The sequence below is a fragment of the Brassica oleracea genome, chromosome C2, assembly GCF_000695525.1.
Source record: "Brassica oleracea var. oleracea cultivar TO1000 chromosome C2, BOL, whole genome shotgun sequence".
Lineage (NCBI taxonomy): Eukaryota > Viridiplantae > Streptophyta > Magnoliopsida > Brassicales > Brassicaceae > Brassica > Brassica oleracea.
Genome location: NC_027749.1, coordinates 38,162,595 through 38,176,263, shown reverse-complemented (window position 1 = coordinate 38,176,263; position 13,669 = coordinate 38,162,595). Strand labels below are relative to the sequence as shown.

The 13,669-nt window shown below is 34.3% G+C and overlaps 2 protein-coding genes across 3 annotated transcripts in view; one reads left to right on the top strand and one right to left on the bottom strand.

Moving 5' to 3' along the window:
* Window positions 1-4,273: 4,273 nt before the first annotated feature.
* LOC106324896 (probable tetraacyldisaccharide 4'-kinase, mitochondrial) lies at window positions 4,274-6,081 on the bottom strand. Of its 2 annotated transcripts, none has more exons than XM_013762897.1 (7): window positions 5,833-6,081; window positions 5,401-5,761; window positions 5,186-5,335; window positions 4,900-5,109; window positions 4,766-4,825; window positions 4,599-4,679; window positions 4,274-4,481 (listed from the first exon to the last, which is right to left on the bottom strand). In XM_013762897.1, the coding sequence occupies exons 1-7, from the start codon at window positions 6,003-6,005 to the stop codon at window positions 4,320-4,322; spliced, it is 1,197 nt and encodes a 398-aa protein (XP_013618351.1). In that variant the 5' UTR covers window positions 6,006-6,081; the 3' UTR covers window positions 4,274-4,319. The 2 variants fall into 2 exon arrangements, with proteins under 2 accessions (XP_013618351.1, XP_013618353.1); XM_013762899.1 differs by having other exon boundaries at window positions 4,390-4,485.
* A 923-nt stretch (window positions 6,082-7,004) lies between these two features.
* Window positions 7,005-13,669, top strand: part of LOC106324163 — an 11,201-nt gene continuing 4,536 nt past the window's right edge. Inside the window, exons 1-3 of the mRNA XM_013762178.1 lie at window positions 7,005-7,109; window positions 7,170-7,292; window positions 8,222-8,260. Of these exons, the coding sequence (XP_013617632.1) occupies window positions 7,005-7,109; window positions 7,170-7,292; window positions 8,222-8,260 (267 nt within the window). The remainder of the gene's footprint in view (window positions 7,110-7,169; window positions 7,293-8,221; window positions 8,261-13,669) is intronic.

Below are 13,669 nucleotides of genomic sequence, written 5' to 3'. Positions count from 1 at the left end.
TGAGCTTTCGGGTTGGAAGATGCTAGAAAGAGCTGGCCAAGGTTGAAAGGATTGACTGAAAGTGGACGAGGAGTTGGATCGATGTCGGTTGGGATCAGATTGGATGAACCCATAGTCTGAACAAAGCGACTATATGATCTGTTTCTGAGCCATTCTAAGCTTGTTCAGTCGGTATGGCTAAGTAGTTCAGTCCCCGAATTTTGGAAGTGTTTGGACAGCTGTTAAGACAATGCAGAATTTTCGGACAGCATTGGTCAGAATTCAGACACGTTTTGTGGATTTGGACATAACGGTTGAGCTGGTCGGCTGGACAACGATTGTCGAAAATCAAGAAAAATGGTTGACATTGTCTGCCGAACTGGGATGAGCTGACTCAGGTAGTAATGGTTGGATTCAGACAAGGCCGGTTCGAGTTAGTTAGAGCAGTTAGACTTGGCGTCTTGGACAATCAGCTTGAGCTTAATTTTCACCTAAGTAAATTGACGGGAACAATTAGAATCCAAAAAAGGAAAAGTCGCATTGGCAAAGCATTTAGGCACAAACAGTTATCACCTTTGGCCGAGTGGAAAATGAGCGTGAAGGGCTACTTGATAGTTTCTCGGGCCTAAACCACTCAACTGCTCATTTAATAGTATTTTTTGCTAGAGAAAAATCGTCCGATCAAGAGAGAAAGTTCGAGATTTGGCTGAGAACGATCGTCTGTTGGGTGATTCCGACTGCTGGAACGTTCTAGAGATCCGAGAAAAACTGCGCAAGAGGTGCCATGAAGACCGAATCAAGCTGAAACATATGCACTCTAAGACAAAGGTGAGTGTGTGACCCTAGTATAACACCTATTGAATCGTAGTCGGAATGGTAGGAGTTTATTTTGTATTGATTGCTTGTCTAATTTGAATTATCTGCACTGTTCTGGCTTGGATCGAGTAATATGTTCCTTCCATTAATGTGTATGGATCATCTACGCGCTTAGAGACTTATGGCCTGCTAAAGCATGACTGGATCGTGAGATGGATCTTTAGCTTGGAAGGTTATGTACTTATGTCGATTAAATGACTGGATGATAAGCAAGTCCGATTAAATGATTCACTGAATTGACTCGATTGCTTTACTATGGTTAAGTGGGACATGATGACCACTCTCACTAAGAAAATATATTGCTTATGCCACCTTTGTATATGCAAGTCAGGATCAAACCCGAAAGGGTAAAGATATAGCATGATCATGGGACTAAGGCAAGAAGGAAAGATGAGGGATTTGGATATATATATATATATATATATATATATATATAATAAATTTAACTTGTAATAGCTTATGTAGCAAACTCATTTGTTAACTCAAACCTCATTTTATCTATTTAAATCTTATTGTACTTCTTCACTTGTGTGGAAATGAATTAAAATGCGAAAATAATTTTAAGTCTAGAAAACTTGGAAAATGATCCAAGTCTGACTGCGGAAATTGGTTTAGACACGGTCCCTTCACTAAGAGCATCTCCAAAATACTCTCTATAACTTCAAATGTGAAGTTTTTTTCTCTCCAAAAATAAACTTCAAAACTTCAAATTTGAAGTTTTGAAGAGTGAAACTCTATATTTGAAGTTTTACTACTCAAAACTTCAAATTTGAAATGTCATATTTTCATTTGCATTTTGGTCCCTACAATTACACATCACATTTATAATTCTTAAATATTTTCTCGTTTATTGTATTAATTCTAAAAAAATTCAAATCTCATAAAGATTTCAATTTTTTTTTATAAATCTAAGTTTACGCATAAAATTAAATACAACTTTAAAATAAGATTTAAAATATTTTAAAACTAGATTTAGACAACAACAATACAAAAAAAACTTAACAACAAAAAATATTTTCAAAAATTACATGAAGACATAACTATTACACAAATTTAAATATTACAACACTAGTAGTCATGTAAATTTGATCCAGAACCTCAAAAATCTCCAGAATATTGGCCAAACAAATTTTGTGCAACCGAAGATGGTTGTTGTTTTGATGTCTATTTCGTACGATTCTTTTTTACAAGATCAAATGTATTCACTGAGTTTTAATATCATTGATAGAAGTTAAGTCTTTTAACAATATTTATTCTCCTTTTTACTTTCTTGTTTAGATTTAATGTATTTACAAGTTTAAGATCACTTGATTTCAACAATTTTTAGTTTGTGATCTACAAATTAAAAATAATGAGAGTCAGTTTTTTACTTTGAAATACACTAGTTGATCATATATGCATTACGAAAATAGTTTATGGAATAATATGATATATTTCTTGAAGTTTAATATTAATTTATGTTATTTATATTTAAAATTTGTATTTTAATATAACATTTTATTAGTTAATACTGTTGTAATATTTTATATATGTGTTTAGTTATTTACAAAACTCTTATGAATTTAAATTAATTATAACAAATATAAGGACCATAAGATAAAATATAAATATTTTTGAAGTTAAGTTAGAAGTTTTGCTTTAGGAGAAGAACACTTTTAAACTTCAAATATAGGGTCCGACTGGTGACCATTCTGCAAACAAGAAGAACGAATAGGAAAGGAACGTAAAGGAATAAAATTGCATGAATGAAAAGGAATGATTGTTCCATCTCATATTTAATAAGGAATAACTTTGTTCTTTATTTCTCTACAAAAAAAAGGAATGGTAGGGAATGAGAAGAAAAAATTATTCCTTATGAATGGTGATTCTTTTTAGGAATTTTAGAAAAAATTCATCGTCGTTCTTTGGTCACCATTCATAATAGAGTTTTAGAAACTTAAAAATAAAGTCTCTTTTTGGAGATGTTCTAACCGTGCTAAGTTGGGACTTTTTTTAACGTCCTTATTTTTAGGTATACATAACCAATGAACTTTTCTGAGATTAAGCTTTTCAGTGTCTCCCACAAGAATCATGCTCATGGTTTTTTCTCTCACTTGAGTTCTCTCTCTCTTAAATCCTCCCAAAAAAAACCTAGCTCCTCTTTGCTGTTAGGATGGCCGGCGGCGCCTCCATTCCTCTTCCATCGCCGGTCCCCCCCCTCTCCCTTTTATTTTCTTCTTCTCTCTCGTCTCTCCTCTCCCTCTTCTCCTTCGGTTCCTTTCTTGGAGTTCTAAGGCTATGCGTCGCCGCGGCTCAGATCTGGCGTTTGGATTCGGATCTCTGGAGAATCGCAGCGGGGGAATGGATGTGAGGCTCCTCTCTGATGGTTCGTGGTGGTGGTGGTCTAGATCTGGGTCAGATCTAGATTTCGGTGGTGGGTTCTCTCTCTTCCTCTGCCTCCTCGTTCTGTCTTCTCGGCTTGGGTGAGTCGATCCGCTAGGCTGGTGACGTTTCTGTGTCTTCGGGGTGGCTGAGAGGCGGTGTCTCTTATGCTTCTTCAGTGGTCGTCGATGCCGTTGTTTTAAGCCGGTCGATCGGTCTCTCGGAGGTTCGTCGGTGTTGCCATCGGTTCCAGTCAGGTTGATCCATTACAGGTTCTCCGTAGCGGGGGAGCGTGCGAGGAGGCCAGTCGTTGGACTTGTCAACCACGGCTGTTCTTCTCGGCTGCGGCGCGTGCGGGATTGCAAGTATCAGGGGCTTCCTCCTGGCTGCTTTGACTCAAGGCGGAGCTTGTTCTCTCTGTCATCTTGATGCAGGTTCGGTGGTACGTGGCAGCTTTGTTGGCTCCTTCTCCAAATAAAGCTCGTCCTTGTCTGCGTGGATGCCTTGGCTGCGGGTGAAGGCTTTGATCCGTGAAGGCTGCCAGGCAAGTTGCTTGCATAAGCTGTTCTGAAGAGCCCTATCATAAAGGACTGATCATCAGGCATGCCAAACTCTACCGGGTTCAGTCCTCAGAATCACTGAGGGTTTCATTTTGTGGCAAGTGTTAGTTCAGTTTGTCTTGTATCTTTTGCTTTTGATGCTTAGCTTACAGTTTTAGTCCCTGCATAGTTAGAATTGAGTGTGTGTTTAACATCTTAACATTGTTACCCAAAGAAGAATCATGCTCATGCAAACAACAATACAATCTTCTTGATACAACCTTTTGGTAGCATTAATTATCCCTAAATAACAGAGGCAATAATAACTATACTCTTCCCGCATAAGAGAGAGGGAGGGACTTAAGTAGCAAATGGGAAGATAACCAATTGGGAACTTGAATCTCTTTCATTTGGTTTTGGATTTATAATGGCAACCCTCGAAAATAAAATTCACTGAAGGCTAATATTATATGGCATTTTTTTAAAAAATAAACTCAAATTCAAAAATTCTAATTTAGAAAGAATAGTGTTATAACAAAGGAATGCAGTAAGTTAACACTGAATCTAATTAGAAATACAAAACTTAGCCGCTATTATTTTACAAAGTGTAGATTTAAAGTCATCCACATTAGTGTCTCTACAAGGAGTTATTTGCAACATGGAACACAGAACCAAAACTGTGTATGGGTCCAGACTTTTGAGAATCTCCGGGTCCCTGTTATAATCCTAGCTTCCCCCACACACAGAAAAAAAGAAGCAAAATGAAATTAGATGCATGTCTCGTGGACTTGAAACTTAATAACGTCCACCAGGTAACAACAATAAACAGAAACTTGTCTTCACCTTTTCGGTCACCACGATAATAGGCTTGTAATCAGATCTGTTCTCTAGACCCTTTGCTCTCCTCCTCATAGTTTCAACATCCTGCGCTTATCAATATGATCTTGATTACTGCCAGTTTGATCGAGTAAATGGTATATCCACTTTCTAGCAGCTTAATAGCATTGTACCTGTGCTTCAAATAAATAATGATCACTGAAATCAAGTCTATCAACAAAACGTGCTCCAACCTGTCAAGCCCATTAGTTTGCATATACAAAAACTGAATCTTTGTTACATACATAACAGTAACTAAACAACTTACCATCTCAATGTTCTTGACAAATGCGTCAGCGGATCCAATAGCGGAAACACATAGCACAGTTGCATCGTGCAATGCTTCTAAAGCTACATGTGACCTATCATTTTTAACATCGACCAAGTATTTAGGCACCATCTTGGAGCAGAAAACCGGGATGGAGTTTTTGAATCCATGTATCGTCTTCTCAATATCTCTGAGGCTTTGTTCAGGTATCTGTATGATCCAACAAAGCCTTTAACCTTAAATAGTCATCATCATAAAGAAAGGAAACAATTAACGGAAACGTTACCAAGTCCACGTGGTGTACTACAGCTATATCTGCCCGGTCAAGCGCTGGAAGAGGCTCCCGTAAAGGTCCAAGGGGAACTAAGTTACCATTTCCCCACGGATTCAGCCCATTAAGCATCACAATCTCGAGGTCACGACACAAACTCCAATGCTATAACCAAAACAGTAGAGCTAAGTGACGAGACAAACTCTAATAGTGTAACTTGTAGAACGTACCTGCATCCCATCATCTAGAACGACAGCCCCAATTTCTTGAGAAAAGGTCTCGACTTTGGCTGTTTCATGGAGTAAGGAGCGATCAAAGAATGTCCTGATGCTAGATGGGTTTGCGCAGCCATACTTTTCAAAACACGAGGCAGCAGTAGCTGCCCTGTTTGGTCCAACACCGATCTTTGTGGGCCCACCTTGGAGATGTCTTTCAAGCATTTTGGCTTCATCACCACCAGCATAACCACGAGTGAGAATAAGCGGAGAGATGCCAGAATCGAGGAGCAGCTGCGTGATGTACTCAACCATTGGCGTCTTCCCATTACCTCCCCAGCTCAGATTCCCTACGCTGATCACCGGAACCGGCAATCTTTCACCAAGCACCAAATTTTTATTTCAGAAGATGTGAAAAGCACTCATTTTTGATTGGTCGAAACTCACCGGTGTTGATGGAAGAAGGAGGAGCGGTAAAGAGAGCGGCGGATATGGAGGGCGACTCCGTAGAGGGAAGAAGCGAAAATGAGAAAGGGAACAAGTGAGCGGTGAAGTGCAGGGGAGTTAGTGTGGTCTCTCGTGTAGGCGATCTCCTTCACTACCTTCCGCAGCTTCTCCATCGGAGTAATCTAGAAACGGAAGCTCTTTAGCGGCGGCTTCTCTGACCAAGACCATATGAAGTCAGTTCAACCGTTTTTCAATTTCAATCCAGCCTCCCGGTTTACCAAAACAATTTATATTTATTTTAAAAATAAAATAAAATGCCATTGGCATAAAATAAATAAAATTGTGCACAAGTGACCTCGCGGATTAAATATAAACTTTACATATTGTTTAATCTGAATTTAGCACATATATGATGTATCAACGAATTTGATGATGAGCTATTTGAAAGAGTTTATTGACTGATGAAAGATGGATTATAAGAGAAAAGACGAGTTTCTATCAAAAGATGATCAACTAGGTATGAACATCGTAAAATATGAAGATCCTAATCTTTTGTCTAAATGCGTGTGTTTGTGAATGTCTTCTTCTGATTTCCAGTTCTCACATTTTATACTCGAACACATTCTTTTCGCTTCTAAGTCGGTGTAACCTTTGATCGCTCTTTGAGCAATTGATCCGAGTTTAGTTAACTTGATGGGTTTCACCAGAGAACGTAATCCATCTCCCATAATAAGTTCCCCAATTTATTATGATATACGAAGTCGATGTCAATGAATTTGTAAAAATATGTCTAACAGTAAATAACTATGCACCTGTTTTTGAAAATGACGTCGGACTTCCATCTCGGTAATTTTAGTAGACTTTAGTCTCGTTAACAATAAACCATTCTAAACTCGGTTTAAATTATCCTTACCATTGAAATCATAAACCGGTCTCTTAGACCTAATGATGATGTTTCTTCGGTTGTCGTGCATTGACATTATGAATAAGGGATCTCACTTTCATTTCTTCACTTCTCTTCACGATACAAGGTTAGTTCTCTCTCAACATCTCCTCTTTTTCATCACTCTTTACTATATATTTTCCGATTTTTTACTTCAAATTGGCTTAATTTCTCCGGTTTGCCTCATGTTCTTTAACTGTTCTTCGGAAAAGATGTCACCAATTTGTAGATGTCTGAAAAAAGGAAAGGAGAGAGTCTCTTCCCCAATTGTGCGGATCCGTATGTCTGCGACATGTCCAGTCTTGTTAACGACGTGGCTAGGATTCATCAAAGCGTGTTAAGAGACACTAACGGATTAGACTTTAATCAGCTTTAGTTAGTTTGTCATGATTAGGAAATATTCAGAGATGATGGGAACGGTCAAGAGGCAAAAGATGATCGCATGGAAGAGGTTCCTACTATTGGTTCCAACCTAGAAAGCGACAAAAAGGGAATCCGATATTTCGAGCAGAATAAGGTTCACCCAATTTTTTGTAGTTGAAATGGACGTTTTATCTATACGCATACCCACCGTCTCTCCTGGTTTCACATTTGTTATTCCAAGATCCGATCAACGGCTGTGGACTCCTACTCTAGGATGAACTTGTGTGTAGTCTTGGTTTCCAAAGGACTCCAAGCTATGGTTCCTAATTACTCGACTCATCATAGCTTACTGCAGTAGAAAAGGCATTGATCTATCTCAACTGATGACTGGATCAATCAGGATCATTGTATCACTGATGGTTTTGGCCGCTAAGATTGACATATCAGTGAATGTCAGAGTTTTTGAAGAGATGGTTCAATTCCAACTGAATCAAAATGGATATATTTATACTAAGATGAATACAAGCTTAATATCCTGACCTATCATCCCTCAAAGACTCTCAACCAGTTGCGTCACTATTTCTACATCAATATGAACCGAGTAGCTTTTGAGGAACCACCAACCGTTTATTCAGTGTTGTGGAATCCTAAAATTGGTAGATAGTTGAAGTTGTATCTTCGTATTTTCTGTGACATCTCTTCTAATGATTTTCCATTTTCTGTCAGTCCTCTATTAATTCTCCTTGTACTCATTTCTTTACAGAACTGTGTAAACTCGTTCAGCTGACTGGGAATCAAATATTTTTTGGGCAAGCGACTGAGGAAAAAGACCAAAAGTTCTGAAGATAAATATGGGCAAAGTCAAGAAGAACATTCTTTTACGCTGATCAACTTGGAGAAGAGATGGATCTCAACGCTATGAACCAAATGCATATTCTTGATGGAATGGCGTCATAATCCTCAACAATCCATGTCCCCACTGCCTGACCTACTATGACGGGCGATGACACAACGCTTCATAAACCGTTATCTATCGATACGATAGCGTTATTTGACCGTTATTAAAACCTATTTTTCTTGTAGTGGAAGAAGAAAGCCAAGTATGCAAAAAAGCTAAAACAGGTAAGTCAGCAAAAAAAAGATGCGGAATCTGCCAAGAAGAATGTCGATAAGTCTGCCGGAGAACGCATACAAGTCTTCCAAGTAGAATGTAGAGAAACCCACTGAGGAACCTACTCAGCCTTCCACTACTCCTTCTCATAACGAGGAAGACACTGCCAATGCAGCAAACGATCTCATCATGGAGAGGATAATTTATGCCGCAAAATGTGTGCTCGCATAGTGATCAATACCTCCTCCTCCCAAGAAGCCAAATCTTAGGATTTCTGACAGGGTTGAGTTTCGATACTCAAGTGAATGATCCTGAAGTGCCTGTTGACTTATTCTGAAGGATTAGAGGTGAAGTGCGTGGCTTACCAGAGATTTCAGAACTAATGTTCATGTGATATTTAATTTGATTATCTAGAGTATTAATCATAAAATTATGGAGAAAATAAAAACCATCAACTAATTCAGTAAATTTATTTGTGAAAACTAATGATTCAACATAAGTTATTAAGTATAATATTCTAAAATCATGAAGAATATGATAAATCATCAAAATTATGTCTTTAATAATAGACAAAATATGTTAAGATATATAAATTTGATGTGCTTTATGTATTCTAATAATCACATTATTTTTGTTTACAAATGTTTAAGCCTTCGTTTGGTAAATACATGTTCCTCAGAAGATTCACTATCTTATATGGTAGTTGGTATTAGGACATGTAGCTGCAACAAAAACTCTGACTTGTCGCGATATGCGAAGTGACAATCATTGTCCAAGATGTGGAAAACCCGATGAGTCTGTACTCATGCTATCTTCTAATGCCTAACATCTACTCAGGAATGGGCCTTATCAAAAACACATTTACATCCATATATTTTCCCGGTTTCCAGTGCTTACACAAATATAGACTATTTTTCTAGCGAAAATAGTATTGAAGACTCCGACTTGATTGGAAAATAATATCAAAGACTCTGATCTTGATAGATATTCTTATCCATAGATATTTTGTTATCTATCTAAAAAATTAGGAATGATAAAGTTAATCAAAGGAATTGATAAAGACACAAGACTTTATCAGACATGCAAAGGAGAATGCCAAGCCTGGTTCGAGCAAATGCACCAGCTTCTATATAGGAACAAACACCAGATAATATTAATTCTCAAGCCATATTCTTACAGAACATATGTCTGGTGGATGGTTGTTTGAGCCCGACATCACAATTTAGTGGGTGTGTAAGAGGTTGGAAAGATACATCCGGACAAATCCTACTTATGCGCACAAGAAATCATCGAAGGAGAGAATCATCGCTGCATTCGGGACTACAAACACTTGTTGGTCAATGGAAGGTATGCTCTATCACTATACCTGCTAAGTTTTCGCAGCAAATTGCAAGGATTTGATAGTAATTATTAAAGAATCTCATCTATGGCCAAACCTTTCCACAAAGCTGAAAGAGATAGAGGTATTGCAAAGAAGACTTCTTCACTTCAAGATCTAAACATTCCTCGATCCCTTAAATGCAATTATAGATTATTTAGGTAGAACTGCTTGATGTTTCCATAGGGAACTATTATTCCAGTCTGATTATTCAAATAATCCTTTTTTAAGTAATATGATGGTTTTCTTGTTGTCAAATAAAATTAAGTTAAATAAGAAATATATTTTTTCTTTTTAAGAACATGAATTCACATATTGTCATTTAATAAAAGAGGAAACGAAAATGAGTAAAAATTTGGAAAGCAATAAACTATAGAAAAAATAAGGCTAGGCAAAATATCCAAATTTTTTGATTCGATTCATTATATTCGTAAGAAACAAAGCAAATCACAAATACTAGTATTTTTAAGAAAGGATATCCAATCCGATTCGTTATATGCATATATATAGACATATATAAATAATTGTATATAATTTATATAAATATTGTATTTTATATAAATTTTACAATACTTTTATTTATTAAATTTTTTACATTAGTTATTAGAATTTTTTAAAACTAAATATCTTTATAGACTTTTTATCTGATTTTTAATCTATTTTATTTGTACGGATCAAAACGGATATCCGGTTAAAAATATAAAATTTTCTAGATATTTAGAATACTAAATATCCGAATATCTAAAGATCAAATCAAATTGGATAACTGATCATTTGTACAAAATGAATCAGATTAAATATGGATCAGATTGTGAATATGAATCAGATTTTTAACCATGTGTTTTTTGAATGTCCTCCAACATTTCAGGTTTGAGCTCTCTCGAAGATACCATCAAATCCAGAAATTTTTCCAACTAGTTCTCTATTCACAAATATGGATCATATCTTCTGGAGAGTTCTACCACAGATGGAGGATCATCAGTTTGCTTGGATTCTATGGTACATATGAAAATGTCGTAATAATGAAGTTTTCAGTAATATGGACATTGATCCCATGGATACGCTTAAATTGGCAGAAACAAAATCAACATTATGGCCTGAAGCACATATATTGCATGAGCAGAGGACAGTACCACAAGTTGCGGTTACGTCTCTGCCGCCAATTCTAGGAAGATGGTGTTACACAGATGGTTCCTGGAAAGAGGATGATATCTTTTTCGGACAAGGTTGGCTCAGCACTCTAGAAGGATTTGATGGACTGTTGGGGGCGAGGAATGTTCGGGCTAGCCTCTCTCCTCTTCATGCGGAAATAGAAGCGCTACTTTGGGCAATGGAATGCATGAGAAATTTACGTCAACTTCAGGTTACGTTTGCAACAGATTGTTTTCAATTGGTGAAGATGGTTTCGGAACCAAAAGAATGACCAGCTTTTGCAAATTATTTGGAAGACATCAAGTCCATGAAAGAAAGTTTTCTCCAAGCATAAATCATCCATGTCCCAAGGACGCAAAACTCAATGGCAGATAGTCTAGCCCGTAGTGCTAGGGTGCAACCGTCTTTCGTCGTTCACATGGATGCAGATCAACCGGTTTGGTTTATAGAGTATTTATGAGTCTGTATAAATTGATGACAAAAAAAATCAGATTATGAATCTCTACTAATAAAAGAGACCTTTTGAGATTCCATGGAGCGTCCACATCAGCGGAAAAAACTTCTCCCAAAAGATGACACGTGGCATAAAATATAGTTTTACATTTTAATATTACTAATTTTCGAAAATTATAAATAATATGTAAGCATACAACATAAAAAATGGAAAAACTACATTAAACATATGTAAAATTACTATTTTTCACTTAAAAAAACGGCCTATCTCCATAATGTAACATTACCGTTTTATAAAAAAAAAAACTAAAAACATTATATATAATTTCGAAAATAATAAATATACGTAAACATACAACATAAAAAAATAGAAATACTACATTAAACATATGTAAGATTACCATTTTACATTTTTATTTTTAAAAAATAATATGTAAACATACAACATAAAAATAGAAAACTACATTAAACATATGTAAGATTACAATTTTTCACTATAAAAAAGACAGCTTATCTCTATAATGTAACATTGCTATTTTGTAAAAAAAAACATTAATATAATTTCGAAAATAATAAATAATATGTAAAAATACAACATAAAAAATAGAAATACTACATTAAAAATATGTAAGATTACCATTTTAAATTTAAAAATAACAATAATATGTAAACATACAACATAAAAAAATGGAAAAACTACATTAAACATATGTAATATTACCATTTTTCACTAAAAAAACGGCTTATCTCCATAACGTAACATTACCATTTTATAAAAAAAAAACATAAATATAACCATTTGACTATTTGTCCAAGTTCTTCTATTAAACATTGCCGTTTTACATTAAAATGGAAAAAAAAACATTAAGATTTAAACATCTATTTTAAAATATAGAATATAGATATTAACTAAATATAAATTATAAGAAAGAGAGATACTCAATATATAGAGAAATAAATAATAATTAAATATTATAAATATATAAATATATAAATAATATAATCAATAATAAGTAAATGCACAATTTTTAAAATAAGGAAAGAGTACACTAAATATTAAACATCTATCTGAAAATGTAAAATATAGATATTAAGTAAATATAAAGTAAAAAGAAATACACAACTTAAAAACAATGGAAAAAATATATTAATATTTAAACATCTATCTTAAAATGTAAAATATAGATATTACGCAAATAGAAATTATAAGAAAAAGAAATACACAATTTAAAAAATGGAAAAAGTACATTAGTATTTAAACATCTATCTTAAAATGTAAATCTATCTTAAAATATAAAATTACTAGTAAATAGAAAGTATAAGAAATATAAATACCCGATATAAAGAAAAATAAATAATAAGTAATCTCTACTAATAAAAGGGACCTTTTGAGGCTCCATGAGAGGTCCACATCAGCTAAAAAACTTCTACCGAAAGATGACGCGTGACATTATTTTTTAAAAAAATAAAAAATATATAATAAGTAAATTTGCAATATAAGGAAAAAATATATAATAAGTAAATAAACAATATAAGAAATAGAAACATTGCATTAAACAATAATAAGTAAATACACAATATAAGAAAAAAATAAATAATAAGTAAATATACAATACAATAAATAGAAATATTACATTAAACATCTATCATAATATTATCATTTGATATAAAAACAAAAAAAATTAGAATAAGTAAATATATAATTGAGAAATAAAAAAAACTAAATTAAACATCTATAAAATAATAACTGAATACAAAACTCCATGGGATGTCCACATCAGCGAAAAAAAACTTCTACCGAAAGATGACACGTGGCATTATTATTTAAAAAATAGAATCCTTACTAATAAAAGAGACCTTTTGAGGTTCCATAGAGCGTCCACATCAGCAAAAAAAACTTCTCGCGAAAGATGACACGTGGCATAAAATATAGTTTCGTATTTTAATATTACTAATTTTTGAAAATTATAAATAATATGTAAACATACAGCATAAAAATGGAAAAACTACATTAAACATATGTAAAATTACTATTTTTCACTTAAAAAAACGTCATATCTCCATAATGTAATATTACCGTTTTATAAAAAAACAAAAAACATTATATATAATTTCGAAAACTAATAAAATGGACCTTTTGAGGTTCCATAGAGCGTCCACATCAGCAAAAAAAACTTCTCGCGAAAGATGACACGTGGCATAAAATATAGTTTCGTATTTTAATATTACTAATTTTTGAAAATTATAAATAATATGTAAACATACAGCATAAAAATGGAAAAACTACATTAAACATATGTAAAATTACTATTTTTCACTTAAAAAAACGTCATATCTCCATAATGTAATATTACCGTTTTATAAAAAAACATCCTTACTAATAAAATGGACCTTTTGAGGTTCCATAGAGCGTCCACATCAGCAAAAAAAACTTCTC